This window comes from Lottia gigantea (genome assembly GCF_000327385.1).
Source record: "Lottia gigantea unplaced genomic scaffold LOTGIsca_24, whole genome shotgun sequence".
Lineage (NCBI taxonomy): Eukaryota > Metazoa > Mollusca > Gastropoda > Lottiidae > Lottia > Lottia gigantea.
In genome coordinates, this window is record NW_008708707.1 from 705,255 (window position 1) to 718,911 (window position 13,657).

At 31.9% G+C, this 13,657-nt stretch overlaps 3 protein-coding genes across 3 annotated transcripts; all 3 read left to right on the forward strand.

Moving 5' to 3' along the window:
- Positions 1 to 621: 621 nt before the first annotated feature.
- On the forward strand, positions 622 to 2,751 carry LOTGIDRAFT_160221 (hypothetical protein; the record flags this gene model as incomplete). The annotated part of the gene is made up of 2 exons (XM_009055273.1): positions 622 to 649; positions 2,084 to 2,751. 2 exons carry the CDS (start codon positions 622 to 624, stop codon positions 2,749 to 2,751), a joined length of 696 nt encoding a protein of 231 aa, XP_009053521.1.
- Positions 2,752 to 4,501: 1,750 nt separating this feature from the next.
- LOTGIDRAFT_116523 (hypothetical protein) lies at positions 4,502 to 4,891 on the forward strand (the record flags this gene model as incomplete). Its single annotated transcript, XM_009055274.1, has 1 exon — positions 4,502 to 4,891. A coding segment is annotated over one exon (390 nt), but the record flags the coding sequence as incomplete, so codon positions are not given.
- Positions 4,892 to 12,583: 7,692 nt separating this feature from the next.
- LOTGIDRAFT_116733 (hypothetical protein) lies at positions 12,584 to 12,891 on the forward strand (the record flags this gene model as incomplete). Its single annotated transcript, XM_009055275.1, has 2 exons — positions 12,584 to 12,620; positions 12,683 to 12,891. Coding segments are annotated over 2 exons (246 nt in total), but the record flags the coding sequence as incomplete, so codon positions are not given.
- Positions 12,892 to 13,657: the final 766 nt, after the last annotated feature.

Below are 13,657 nucleotides of genomic sequence, written 5' to 3' on the forward strand. Positions count from 1 at the left end.
GATAATTCTGGACACACATGGATTTGAAGGCTGAAATTTCAACGGTGAGCTGTGAACACTATTACTGATTAGCTCAGCTAAAAAATTCAAGTTTTTCTGAAACTAAAGTATTATGGGTCGAAAAAATGACCCACCTGTCCCTTTAAAACTTCATTCATTTCATTTCATTTGAATAACATATGCTTCCATGTTCTGAGCCAGAAATTGAAATGAGTTTTATGAGGCTTCTGATAGGGCCATGCAGTGTGCAATGAAATTTTGCAAGGATAGAAGTAAACTCTATCCTTTTGGATATCAAAAGTTCAAAATAAAAAAAAATAACCATATTATTTTACGCCAAAGTATTTATGATGAGAGTTGCTGTTAAAAGTGGGTGTATATTTCATTGCCGAGCATTCTGGTATTAAGATCCCAATTAGAATGTCTGGCAAATTCAAATTAATCAGAAATCCTGTTTTTTATATTGCAGGAAAGGACTGGAGGGTGAGAGGAACTGTCGTGTCTGCTGTAACCCGTTTCCATAGGAACCAGGTGGAGCCAGAGTCTTCCAAATGCTTCGCCATGATGCCATGTTTATGTACCTTAATTCCTTAAGACTGCATCAATCCAACCCGCTGATAGATGTCGCCTCATCATTCTCCAAATCCATGTAAGTTCCTTCAAGTCCTCTTATGCTGGGAGCATACGAATGGCCTCGGTCAGCCATATTTGTTGTCGACTAGAGTCCTGTTAAGAGTTTCACCGAACAGCTGTGCGCACACGAGGAGACATAAATCTTCAGTCAGTTTTTTTCCACTATGTCGATAATTACGTGCGGATCAAACGATTGAAAGTAAAATGAATCTGATTGGATTGCAGACGATAAAATAATCAGTGACAATTATCAAACTGGTTTGATATTTTAGATTCTGTCACCAATGTGATAATCTTGTCGTTGAAGTGTTGTTATGCCTGCTGTAGCCTAATTAAAAATCGTAGTTCTGTTTTTAAAGAAACAACAACAGCCCTCTGGAATGTTCATTAATCTTTTTACCTACCCTGATAGAGAACGCATCACAAAATGCCAACTCTGGAGAGGCTACAAGTTTGATTGGTTAAAGCAGTGAGTTGGGTCAAAAGGTTAATTTGACGAATGTTCCAGAGGACTGTAGTTAGACCCAAACTGAAGTGACTATATTAAAAATAAAATCTAATAAAAAAAAAACGAAATGAAAGGAATCAGAGTTTGATAAGACTGACAAGCTCAGAACCCTGATCAGAAAGATCGTCTGCATAGCTCATACATCTGTCGAAATATTCATTTATATTTTGCTATGATTCCTTTTTTTTCAAAATTTGGTTTTTTCATTCCATTTGCTCTTTTTTTATAGAGATCTGGAATTTAAAACAAAAATCGAATAATCTAGAATCTTGACAGCTGGGGTTTATTATTATTTTAGAATGATTGAAAAAAGAATTTTTTTTTTCTTCGCTTCTGGAAAATAAGCAACAATTATTTGAAATAATTGACATTTTATATATAGTCGTTTTTGCTTTTCATGTGACAAAGCGTTGCTATTATAATTTGAATCTATTTTTTTGTCATATTACAATGATAATGATTGTACTTTTAATTATAATGAGGATGAAAATTATAAAATGTTAAAGGAACATATGCGCCATTTTTTTGACCAATCATACCTTAGTCTCAGAAAGGATAATTTTTTAGCTAATTCAATCAGTAATAGTGTTCACAGCTCACCTTCGAAATTAGAGCCTTCAAATCCATGTGTGTCCAGAATTATCTGTGTTTGAAAGTTTACAAGACAAGTCATCTGCAGACAATGCCATATATAGAAAAACTAGGCAAAGAAATTCCTAGTTTGAGATATCTTTGAAGGAATTATGGGATTTTCATACATTTCTGAAGAATATTTACATATATTCAACACTCAAATCACCCACTTAAAATGGTACAATGATAATAATAATTATGATAATAATGATAATGATGAAATGATATTAATAATAACTATAATGATGATGAAAAAAATAATATTAATAATGAGTAAAATTATGATTATTTATGATAATAATGATTAAGATAATAAAAATAAAAATTATGAGGATGATCATAATACAAATAATGATGAAAATTATGATAATAATTATGATAATATTAATGGCGATAATAATAATAATAATGATAATAATAATGATAATAATGATAATAATAATAATAATGATAATAATAATAATAATAATGATAATAATAATAATAATGATAATAATAATAATAATGATAATAATAATGATAATAATGATAATAATAATAATAATGATAATAATAATAATGATAATAATAATAATAATGATAATAATGATAATAATTATGATAATATTAATGGCGATAATAATAATGATAATAATAATAATGATAATAATAATAATGATAATAATAATGATAATAATAATAATGTTAATGATAATAATGATAATGATGATAATAATGATAATGATAATAATGATAATAATAATAATAATAATAATGATAATAATATTAATGATAATAATGATAATGATAATAATAATGATAATAATATTAATGATAATAATGATAATAATAATGATAATAATAATGATAATAATGATAATAATAATAATAATGATGATAATAATGATAATAATAATAATGATAATAATGATAATAATGATGATAATAATAATGATAATTATAATGACGATTATAATGATGAGACCACCTTCATTTAGAAACCGTTTGGATTATTGCTGTGAGTGGTCTCTTTTTTTTCTTTTTGGCTTTTTAAATCCTTTGATTTTTGATTAAAGGATGGTACTCAAAGGGTCCACAAAGGCATGTCAAGGTGCTCAGATGGTTCCCACTGTAAATGAAATCCTTGCCAAGTCACTAAGGTTTGGACTCATGTATTGTGTATAATTTTTCTTAATATTATTAACCAAATGTAACAGACTTGCCCCCATGATGAAATCTTCCTTTAGTTAACACGGTAGATTTATTGTCAAATGGTTCTGACATGACGGAAGTATAAGATTTCTTATTTATGAAATACTAGAATGGTAAAATGATAAAGGCTCAAGGTTGCTGTATACTGAGCTAATTAAGAATTAGCTTTGACTACAAGGATGCTTTGACATTGATATTGTGGCTGCATTTTTATGGCACCCACTTGCATGTGCAGATCCCATCAGTCAGTTACGCCCTAGACTTACTTCCTGCTATAAAGACAGTGGAATACGGTTTTCAGGGTTTCAGATGTCGTAGAAATTAGTTTTACATCCTACTTTCTGAAATCAGTGGAACAAATAGATAAGTTGGGGCTTGTTGACCTAAGTGGTAGGGGGCCACTCCCCCCAAGGAGTTTTTGTTAAACATATGCTTTCCTACTTTTTTTATTTTGGATGGGGAACGAAGGGTCTTGGCTCAACCAGTCCCTATTGTGGTTGAGACTCGTGTTGGAAATAAAATGAAATTAAGAAGGAAACAACCATTGTTATGAGGATAACAATTTAGGTTAATGAGGACCCGTCTACCAACTTGTCCTTAGTCAAATTTTGGTGTGATCCTGGATTATCAGAACCCATTTATAGTTTGATGAACATGGACTTGTCCTTGGCCAAACCCCTTGGCATTGATCTTCCCCACAGTATCTATACACATTCATAGCGCTGGGTTAACATGAATAAGAAAGAAAGATCAGACTATGACACACTGACTGAAATTAGAATCCACATCCACCATTTGTTTGACATAACAAAGAAAATGGCGTCGAACAAACATTTCTAACTGCTTTGACAGACATTTTTTTCAAAGACATTATTGTTTGAGATTAAGAATAAATGAGGAAGATCATACAAATATAGATAAACATGTCATTATCGTCAAATGTCAAGGTCACTTTCATTGAAATATCATGACACCTCAACCCATGAAGGGGTGGGTTTTAAATCCCAACTGCCCTACCACTTATAAAAATTTGCGCTGAAATTAGAATTGTTTTTTAGGATTGCAGATTTCATACTACAAAATATTTCAATTAAGCAGAATTTTTGTTGACGTCAAAATTATGGAATCACAGATTTTTTAAAAATGAAACGAAAGAAATCAATAGTACTTTCCTCTCTCTAAGATATTTTTCTTTGTCCTCAGTAGGTTTCTTTTGTAGTGATGCTTTTATTCTTTTTTTAAGCTATAAGGCTTATGTTGCTGTCTGCACTTTGAGACAAGTTTGCAAGGTCTATGAAACAAAACAACTCAAGGTCAAAATAGTTTCTAAATCGACACAAAATAAAAAGTCCCATTGTATTGATGTTGATAGATGGGTTGTCTACTTATTCACTTCTATTTCATAGCACCCATCTTCACAATGTCAAGTGATCAGCCTTGACTCTAATAGCCACCTTTCTTGTGTCTCATCCTCACAATGTCAAGTTATTACAATCTTCAGCTTATACCTTGACTCTAATAGCCGCCTTTCTTGTATCACATCTTCACTCTTCAGCTTATACCTTGACTCTAATAGCCGCCTTTCTTGTATCACATCTTCACTCTTCAGCTTATACCTTGACTCTAATAGCCACCTTTCTTGTATCACATCTTCACTCTTCAGCTTATACCTTGACTCTAATAGCCACCTTTCTTGTATCACATCTTCACTCTTCAGATTATACCTTGACTCTAATAGCCACCTTTCTTGTATCACATCTTCACTCTTCAGCTTATACCTTGACTCTAATAGCCACCTTTCTTGTATCACATCTTCACTCTTCAGCTTATACCTTGACTCTAATAGCCACCTTTCTTGTGTCTCATCTTCACTCTTCAGCTTATACCTTGACTTTAATAGCCACTTTGTATCACAGATGTTTGTAAATGCAATGATACAATTGGATTGTATGCCAGCAAATACAGCCAATCAGTGATCTCGACACTAAGCCATAATGTTTACAGTCTATCAAGGGCTCTGATTGGCTGTATTTGCAAGCATACAGTCATATCAAATCGCTGAATTCCCTGATGCATGAAAGGCCGCTATTGCAGTTAGGAATAAGCGCCAAAGGTCGTTATGACTTGACATTGTGAAGATGTATTGTACCATGCACAAACTATGTGATTTTAAACCTTTCATAACATTCTAGACAAAAGACAAATTTGCATTCGTTATTGCCTACAGTCATTTTTGCACTATTTGTTTGTGTTGAAAGTCAAAGTAACACAGTCGCTCGAAGCGTTGATTTTTAGATCTTTTGTTTGTTTTTTTTTCAATAGTATGAATATAACTATACTATATTAAAAGGAGTAAACCAAAATTGGGCGTAAAATTATTTTCGTTTTTATTACTTTGTTTTATTTCACACAGCGGTACGTTGCTCTCTTTCTTTGAAGGCGTTTAATGTCTATTTGGTCACATGATCAAGAATTTTTTTATTGCAGATTTTGATGTTTTGATGCCAAATGGTTTGTTTTCATTGGTTATTGGATCGTTAAGAAATTTGGATATTTAAACAAGTGACAGTTACAAATTGCGTCTATCCAAAAACAGTTTTCAAATAAAAGTTGGTAATCATAAATAAATAAAGAAATATTTATATACAATAGTAGGGAGTAAGACTCCATTTCCTATCATTTTTAATAGTTAAAAGTAGTAGGGCAAATCGGACCAGCCTGTTGTATTAAAAAAAATTCAATAAATATTTTATAAGAATATTGATGGAAAGAAAAGTAGTTTGTAAAATTCCCTTTCATTTCAATTTTTAATATACTAAAGTAGTAAGGCAAGTTTCACAAGCTTGCCTATATTAAGAAAGTTCATTTACCATTTAAAAATACAACGTAGGGTGTAAAACTCCATTTCATTTCATTATACGCCCACACATAAGATGGGCGTATATTGTAATCATCCTGTCGATCCGTCCGTTCAGATTTGGTTCATGCTCACTCTACAGGCTACAATTCTTTACAGATTCTTTTGATTTTGATTTTGATTTTGTATGTCAATGTCATTATGAAGATGATCCCTATCGATTTTCGTGATGATCGTATAATTTTTCACTGAATAATTGTGTCTGACTTGACGTTTTACTCTGTTGGCTGTATTTAAAAACTTGGTGGAATTTCTCAGCATGAATAACTGGCAGTTAATATATATATCATTGAATTCAAACTATTAAAATTTCTTTGACATGAGAAAATTCATACTTTAGTGCTTTAATACTGTTTTATCATTTCTGACAGCTGCCAGTGGGCATATGTTACCTTGCCTGGCAAGCTATAAGGGGGTTTAAACCAGCCTGTCCATATTAAGAAAGTTCATTTACCATCTAGAAATACAACGAAGGGTGTAAAAGGGGGTTCAAGCCAGCTTGTCTCAATTGATAAAGTTCATTAACGATTAAAAAGGTGTAAAATTCCATTTCATTTCATTTTTAATTTGCTTTAGGCCTTAAAAAAATGCCATAACCACGTGCATAGAAATTACTACATCTAGTAAGGTTGGGTGTAAAACTCTATTTAATTTCATTTCATCAACCATTGCTTGAAAATTACTATATCTTATAATGTACAGAATAGAAGGCCCTATAGTGTAAAACTCTAAATCATTTCATTTTGAAAGCAGTAAGGGAGAATTGGACGAGGCTGTTTGTATTATGCAATTATTGATAGTTAATAAGCATGAATGTAACAAACTAGAGGCAAAATTAATAGCAAGTTGGATTGTTGTCTGCTAGGCGATTTAGGTGTTGTGGGTTTGAATCCTGGACAAGGTGATAAAAATTCTGATGCATGTGCCAGTGCTCCTGAGAGTCTGCCCAATGTAGGCTCTCACCTCCATTTTTTTCTGCATATAACACTAATTGGTGTTTCTGAATTTTCTCCTCTGTCTGTGCTTTTGAAATTTCAATGATATATTGTTGTTACAAGCACTTCCCTCAATATCTGATATCGAAGGTTTATTGAGAAGGCAAGCAGGCTAATTTAACCAACCTGTCTATAGCCTACACTGTATTCATATTAACCTAGTTTAAAAATTAAAAAAACCTCCAGCAGGTCAAAGCAACCTTTTTAAATATATACTAATGGTAAAGTTAAAGGACAAAAGCAATTCTGTAATTTCTAAGCTTATGAAACAGTGCTATCGATTTTCAAAAATTTTATATCATTTTTGAATGATTTCTAATGAAATAAACCAAAAAAACTGGTAGATCTTAGCAGATCTTCGAAGAATTTTTAACATATTTTGAGATTGGGTCGTCATGACATTGCTATTATTCTCTTCCTCAGGGCAATGACAACTGAAGTTAAAAATAGGCCTAATATCTCACCAGTACATATTTCAAAACAAATATAATAATTCTGTTTCGCGCTTTTCAAAAAAAAAAACAACTTCAGCCTTTTCATTATGGTTTCTTTTTTTAGAGCAAAACGATTTGTCATGTGACTATTAAAGTCAACTTGAACGTAGATATTTATAAAAACTCTCGAATATATCTGATATTTTCAATTTCTGTTATTTTAATGATTGGGAAAAAAAAGGACTGAACTTGTTATTTTTGCTGTACTACGAATGGCAGGTGTCAATTTTGTGATGTCGTCGTGACTACTGCGTTGAAATTAGGATAGCAATTGTTGAAAAATCATGAAATATCTGAATTTTAATCTTCAATCCATCATCAGTAATGCCAAGAGATGGTAAGGAACTTTTTTTTTTACTTGTATTGAATTCCTGCAATTAAAGGGATTGTATCTTGTAATTAGTGCTTAAAGGGATACCATCAAATTAGTGGTGTAAGATTTTTAAACATCAATCCATCATAAGTAGTGCCAAGAGATGGTAAGGAACTTGTCTTTGAACTAAATTCCTGGGATTAAAGGGATGGTGTCATGTAATTATATATATCATATAAGAATGCTTAAAGGGATATTGTAATCAGATTTTTGGTGTCAGATTTTTTAAACTTTTTGCCTTATATGGACTGTCTTACAATTATCTTGTATTTAAAGGGATTATCTCATCTAATTATATAGTATCTTATTTAGAATGTTGTAAGGGATATCATCATCAAATTATTGACTCAAGATTTTTTTGAAACTTTTTTTTTTTTGACTTGTTCTTTAATTCCTGTTTCTAAAGGAATTAGATTATTTGATTATTTATATCCTATGTTGATTGATTGAAGGGATATTGCTGCCAAATTATCAACTTATCCTTTAACTTCTGTAACTCTCATAAGGATGGACTGTAGCACAGTGTATAAGAGTGATGAAATCTTTCCTTGACATCATTTGCAAGGTTTAATCAAACAAATAGTAGTGGTTTATTTTAATCTTGGTCAGCATGTGAAAGTTGTTTGACCTTCAAGAAGTAATCATTCCTCATCATTCCAGTCAACCCAGCTATAAATGGGTACAGATAATCTGAGAAAGATCAATACCAAGAGGATTGGCCAAGGACCAGCTGGTAGAAAGGATCCTCATTATTCCAGTTGACCCAGCTGTAAATGGGTACAGATAATCTGTAAAAGATCAATGCCAAAAGGTGTGGCCAAGGACCAGCTGGTAGAAAGGATCCTCATTATTCAGTTGACCCAGCTGTAAATGGGTACAGATAATCTGAGAAAGATCAATACCAAGAGGATTGGCCAAGGACCAGCTGGTAGAAAGGATCCTCATTATTCCAGTTGACCCAGCTGTAAATGGGTACAGATAATCTAAGAAAGATCAATACCAAGAGGTGCGGCAAAGGATCAGCTGGTAGAAAGGATCGTAGTGACCTTAAGACATTTCCTTGTAACCAAAATAGTTGTTTCATTCTTTTTAATTTGTAGTTTGACAGGAGTGTCAAAAAATAGTGAATTAAAGCATCGAGTTACATTTTCATATCAATTTACTGTTTGTTTGGTTTGCGTTCAACCATCAAACTTTACATTGATAATAATCAATTACTCAAGCTGATTTTAGCACTAAGGTACCAAACCTCGGCTGTTTCCTTAAAGGGGATTCTGACTTTGTAATGAATGGTTGATTTAGTTGGGTCTTCTTGGGCGAGACTCTTCACTACCAGTATTTAGCAGTGATTTGTCTAGTGATAGTAATAATGCGACTAAAATACAGTCCCTAGCTTTGTAACTTACTGTCACTTAGTTATGCATTTACTGCTAGTTTATGACTATTGGTTATCCAATGATACATTTTATTATCAGTTTGAGTATATATCTTATGAAGGTTTTGTTGTATTTGTATACAAACACTTGTAGTCCTGAATGACCAGTCTCTCATATTTAAATTTCAGAATCGCGTGTTCACCTAACAATATCGACATATTTGCGGGGGAAAAAATGTCTGCCTTTCATTTCAATGATATGTTGCAGAATGCTAGCGGAACTGTGCACTGAACTGAACAGAACGTGTGTACACTTCAGTTGTTTGCTAGGCTGTGTTTGTCATCTGTAGCTAAAAATATGAATGGAGTTTTACCCCATACTCTTTTGCACCTTTTTGGGCTTATTAACACCGTGCAGTGTGCAATGAGGGACATTTTGCCAGGACAGAGACATTTTTGTAAGGTTACCTATATTATATATAGACACAGCTTTATGGAACAACAATCACTGGTTAAAGTTTTATGCAACGTTTCGACGTTTTTCCCTCATCCTCCTCCTCATTAAGCATTAATGTATATATAGTTTGCCCATCACTTCTTCTCATTATGTGCCTGAAGACGATGGGGGAGACATCATATTGTAATTATGAAAAGGGATACAGATGGCTGAATTTGAGAAATGAAATGAATGGAGTTTTACCTCTCACTGTTAGTCACTTAATGGACAATGCCATGCAGTGTGCAATGAGGGAAATTTTGCCAGGAGAGCAACATTAGCCTTCTCAATTTTTCAATTTCCAACTGTCCAGGGATATTTAAAGTGCACAGTCACTGAATTTGAGAGCTATGAACTAATAGTGCATATATGTCTAGACTAGTCAATTCATTATTTAAAAAATCATAAATAGAAAATGAAAGAACTAATTCCAATAAAATGTCATATTATTTATCGAATAAAGTTTTATTAAATTTTACTAAAAATTCTAAAAAAAGAAAAAATGTAATAAAAGAGAAATGAAAAAAAAAGCCTGCAGATATTGATTAAAAGAAGACTGTCAACTGGGGTGCTCATTTTCCCACTGTCAGTGATGCAAGACAGAAGGATCAAACGCCTAGACGTTTGGATGCGACAATAAACCAAAGCTTCGTGTGCTGCAGGCTGTCCACCTTAAAGGGACATTCTGCTTTTTTTGAAGGTTGAAAAATTTTTTAGCTCAAAAGCTTATCTGAAAGTTGAAACTGAACAAAATCCGGCAGTTATTTTTTAGCATAAAAAATATTTAAAAATATTGCGTAAGGTTATAAAGTTAGTTATGCTTTTTTGGAAGCTGTCAGAATACTAGTATACGGATTGGAGTAAAATTAACGCCTTATTGTAGAGAAATATGTCTCCTACGTATTTTAAAGATTTTAACTAATAATATTGAGCCATTATAAAGCCAAACACCAAATTGAATTTAACATCTTTTAAAATTAATTTAGTTTGATCAAGAAGATACCTAGATATATATAGCATACTTTAGAAATATTTTCAGTTATAATTTACAACGTTTTTTCATACAGAAAACTTTTTACCAAAAAACGGAATGTCGCTTTAAAGGGGCAAAAACTTCATTATCAACAACATCATCGTAAATTATACCTGAAAATATTTCTAAAGTATGTTATTTACATCTATGTATCTTCTTGATCAAATTGAATTTGTTTTAAAAGTGTTAATTAAAAATGGAAGGTACTAATGGTAATTATGCAGTTTGACCTAGTTTTGGTTTATTCAAGCAGATATACATTTAAATAATTCAAAAATGTCTTTCCAAACAAATATAAAAACTTTGATTTTAACCAAACTTATTTCACTTTGCACAAAAAAACATGTTTTTGAAAAAAGGATTAAAACTTTTTTCATGGTAGTCTTCAAATAAGCTAAAGAATGATTTTACAAACTAGGGGGTAAATCTTTGATGTCTGTCCAAAATATTTAATGGTAGGCCTTAAGATTTTTTGTAGAAAAGGACAGATCTATCTATGATATTTAATGGTAGGCCTTAAGATTTTTTGTTAAAAAGGACAGATCTATCTGTGATATTTAATGGTAGGCCTTAAGATTTTTTTATACAAAAGGACAGATCTATCTGTAATATTTAATGGTAGGCCTTAAGATTTTTTCTACAAAAGGACTGATCTATCTATAATATTTAATGGTAGGCCTTAAGATTTTTTCTACAAAAGGACAGATCTATCTGTAATATTTAATGGTAGGCCTTAAGATTTTTTGTTAAAAAGGACAGATCTATCTATGATATTTAATGGTAGGCCTTAAGATTTTTTGTTAAAAAGGACAGATCTATCTATAATATTTAATGGTAGGCCTTAAGATTTTTTGTTAAAAAGGACAGATCTATCTGTAATATTTAATGGTAGGGCTTAAGATTTTTTGTTAAAAAGGACAGATCTATCTATAATATTTAATGGTAGGCCTTAAGATTTTTTCTTAAAAGAGAAAATAAGAAAAAATTGAACAAAACTCAAGCAATATTGAGTAGAAAAAAAAGGCAGTTGCATATTCTATAATAATTGAGTTCAATAGGAAATGGAACAGCAGTAGTTTTTTTATTGATCCAAATTCTTATTTTCAACGTTTGTTGCATAGCAACACATAATTTAACAAAAAATTGTGCATGCAGACTTTGACTGTATTGAGATAGCAGATGCAATTTCAGCAGACGAATTTAAAAATAACACGAACTGTATATTCAATTGCAGAAATCTTAAACACTCCATCGACAGCCTACACCTTCAATATTGTTTAAAAAAACAACTTGACCTTTGTATGCATTCATTCAATTCAGTTTAAATGCATTCATGGCCTCGACTGCCAAATTTATTAAGAGAGTGGTTGAGGTCAAAGTTCAAACTTGCTTCGTCGATCGGCTTCATTCAATTATTCACAGCTAGCAAGTTTTATTATTTTTTTCCCCGTCTGAATCTTTGATTTGAGGTAAAAATAAACACGAATTATTATGATTTAATTAAAAGTTGCATTTTTATTCTTCCTTCGAGATTAGAGAGCCTCCTAACTCAAACCCAATACCAATTCTGCCTTTCACAACAGCTGCAACGAATAAAAAAAAGTACACTGCAATTCAATAGAGGCTGTTTTTTTTACTAGTAATAAAGAACGTTTTATCATAGAAAGATTTTTTTCTATATAGTCTGCTTATTTTTTAAAATTCGGACGGATAGAGTTAGTTAGGTGGAGTTTGTCTCAGTTTAGCTGCTTGTTTTACACAATTCTGCGGATATACTAACCGATTTTTAACATATGGTTGCCGAAATGGATCCGTATTATCAAAATTTTAAACTATTCTTAACATATTGGTTAATGTCTTCTAACAGGGAGGATTTGGGAGAAGGAGAGAACGAATTGCCACAGTTACCACCATTACCGGCACCTCCCGTTTCCACGACGTCACACCATCCACAGCAGCAGACACCTAACCAGTCAGCAGACAACAGTAATGGCGGCAATCAACAACAAAATTTACTTTCACAACCAACACGAGACAAACTTCACCATTGTCCAACATGTTTGAAACCGTTCCGCAGCAAACAACAGCTGAGTCAGCATGATTTGGTACATAATGGAATACGTCGCCATCAATGTTCTTATTGTGATAAATGTTTTAAACAACTCTCACACCTTCAACAACATGTCCGAATCCACACAGGTAAGATATTTATTTATTTGATGTGTGTGAGGGTGTGTGTGTGAGGGTGTGTGTTGTGTACTTTGATTTGATGTGTGTGTTGTTTGGAATTGAAGAAAAATATACATGCACATTTTTTTAAAGTTTTATTCTTTATTTTTAGTCATTTCTTTTATTTATTGTATTTGTCTTGGTGTGTGTGTACTTCGATTTGTGTGTGTTGTTTACTTGGATTTGATGTGTGTATTGTTAACTTGAAACTTCTGTGTGTGTTGTTTTCATACTATGAAATTCATACATTGAATGGACATATATATAATTATATAAATTATCAGTTCTTCTTATGTGTATGCATATGTGTGTGTGTGTTCGTTTATTTTGATTTTATGTGTTTGTTGTTTTCATAAATTGAATGTATACTTTTAGGCATTTTTTTAGGGAGGGGGGGGGGAGTGTGTTGTTTTCTTTTACATGTACATATTTAGGTGTTCTATGTGTGTCTGGTGGCTTGTTTACTTCGATTATTGTGTTTGTTTTATTGGATTCAATATACATATAGACCTTACATATATATTATGGGTCTGTAATTATTTATTTGATGTGTGTTGTAAACTTAAACATGTGTGTGTGTTTTTAATAAAGACACATGTGCATCACTTTTTTTTTTAGGTGAGAATTGATTTCTTGGATTGAATATACAAGTACAATTTTTGGCTTTTTTTTAATGTTTTATTCTGCATTTTAAGGCATTTCTTTTAAATTTATTTCAATGTGTGTGTGGTTTGCTGTGTTATTTGATTCAGTGTGTGTATCATTTACTCGGATTTGATG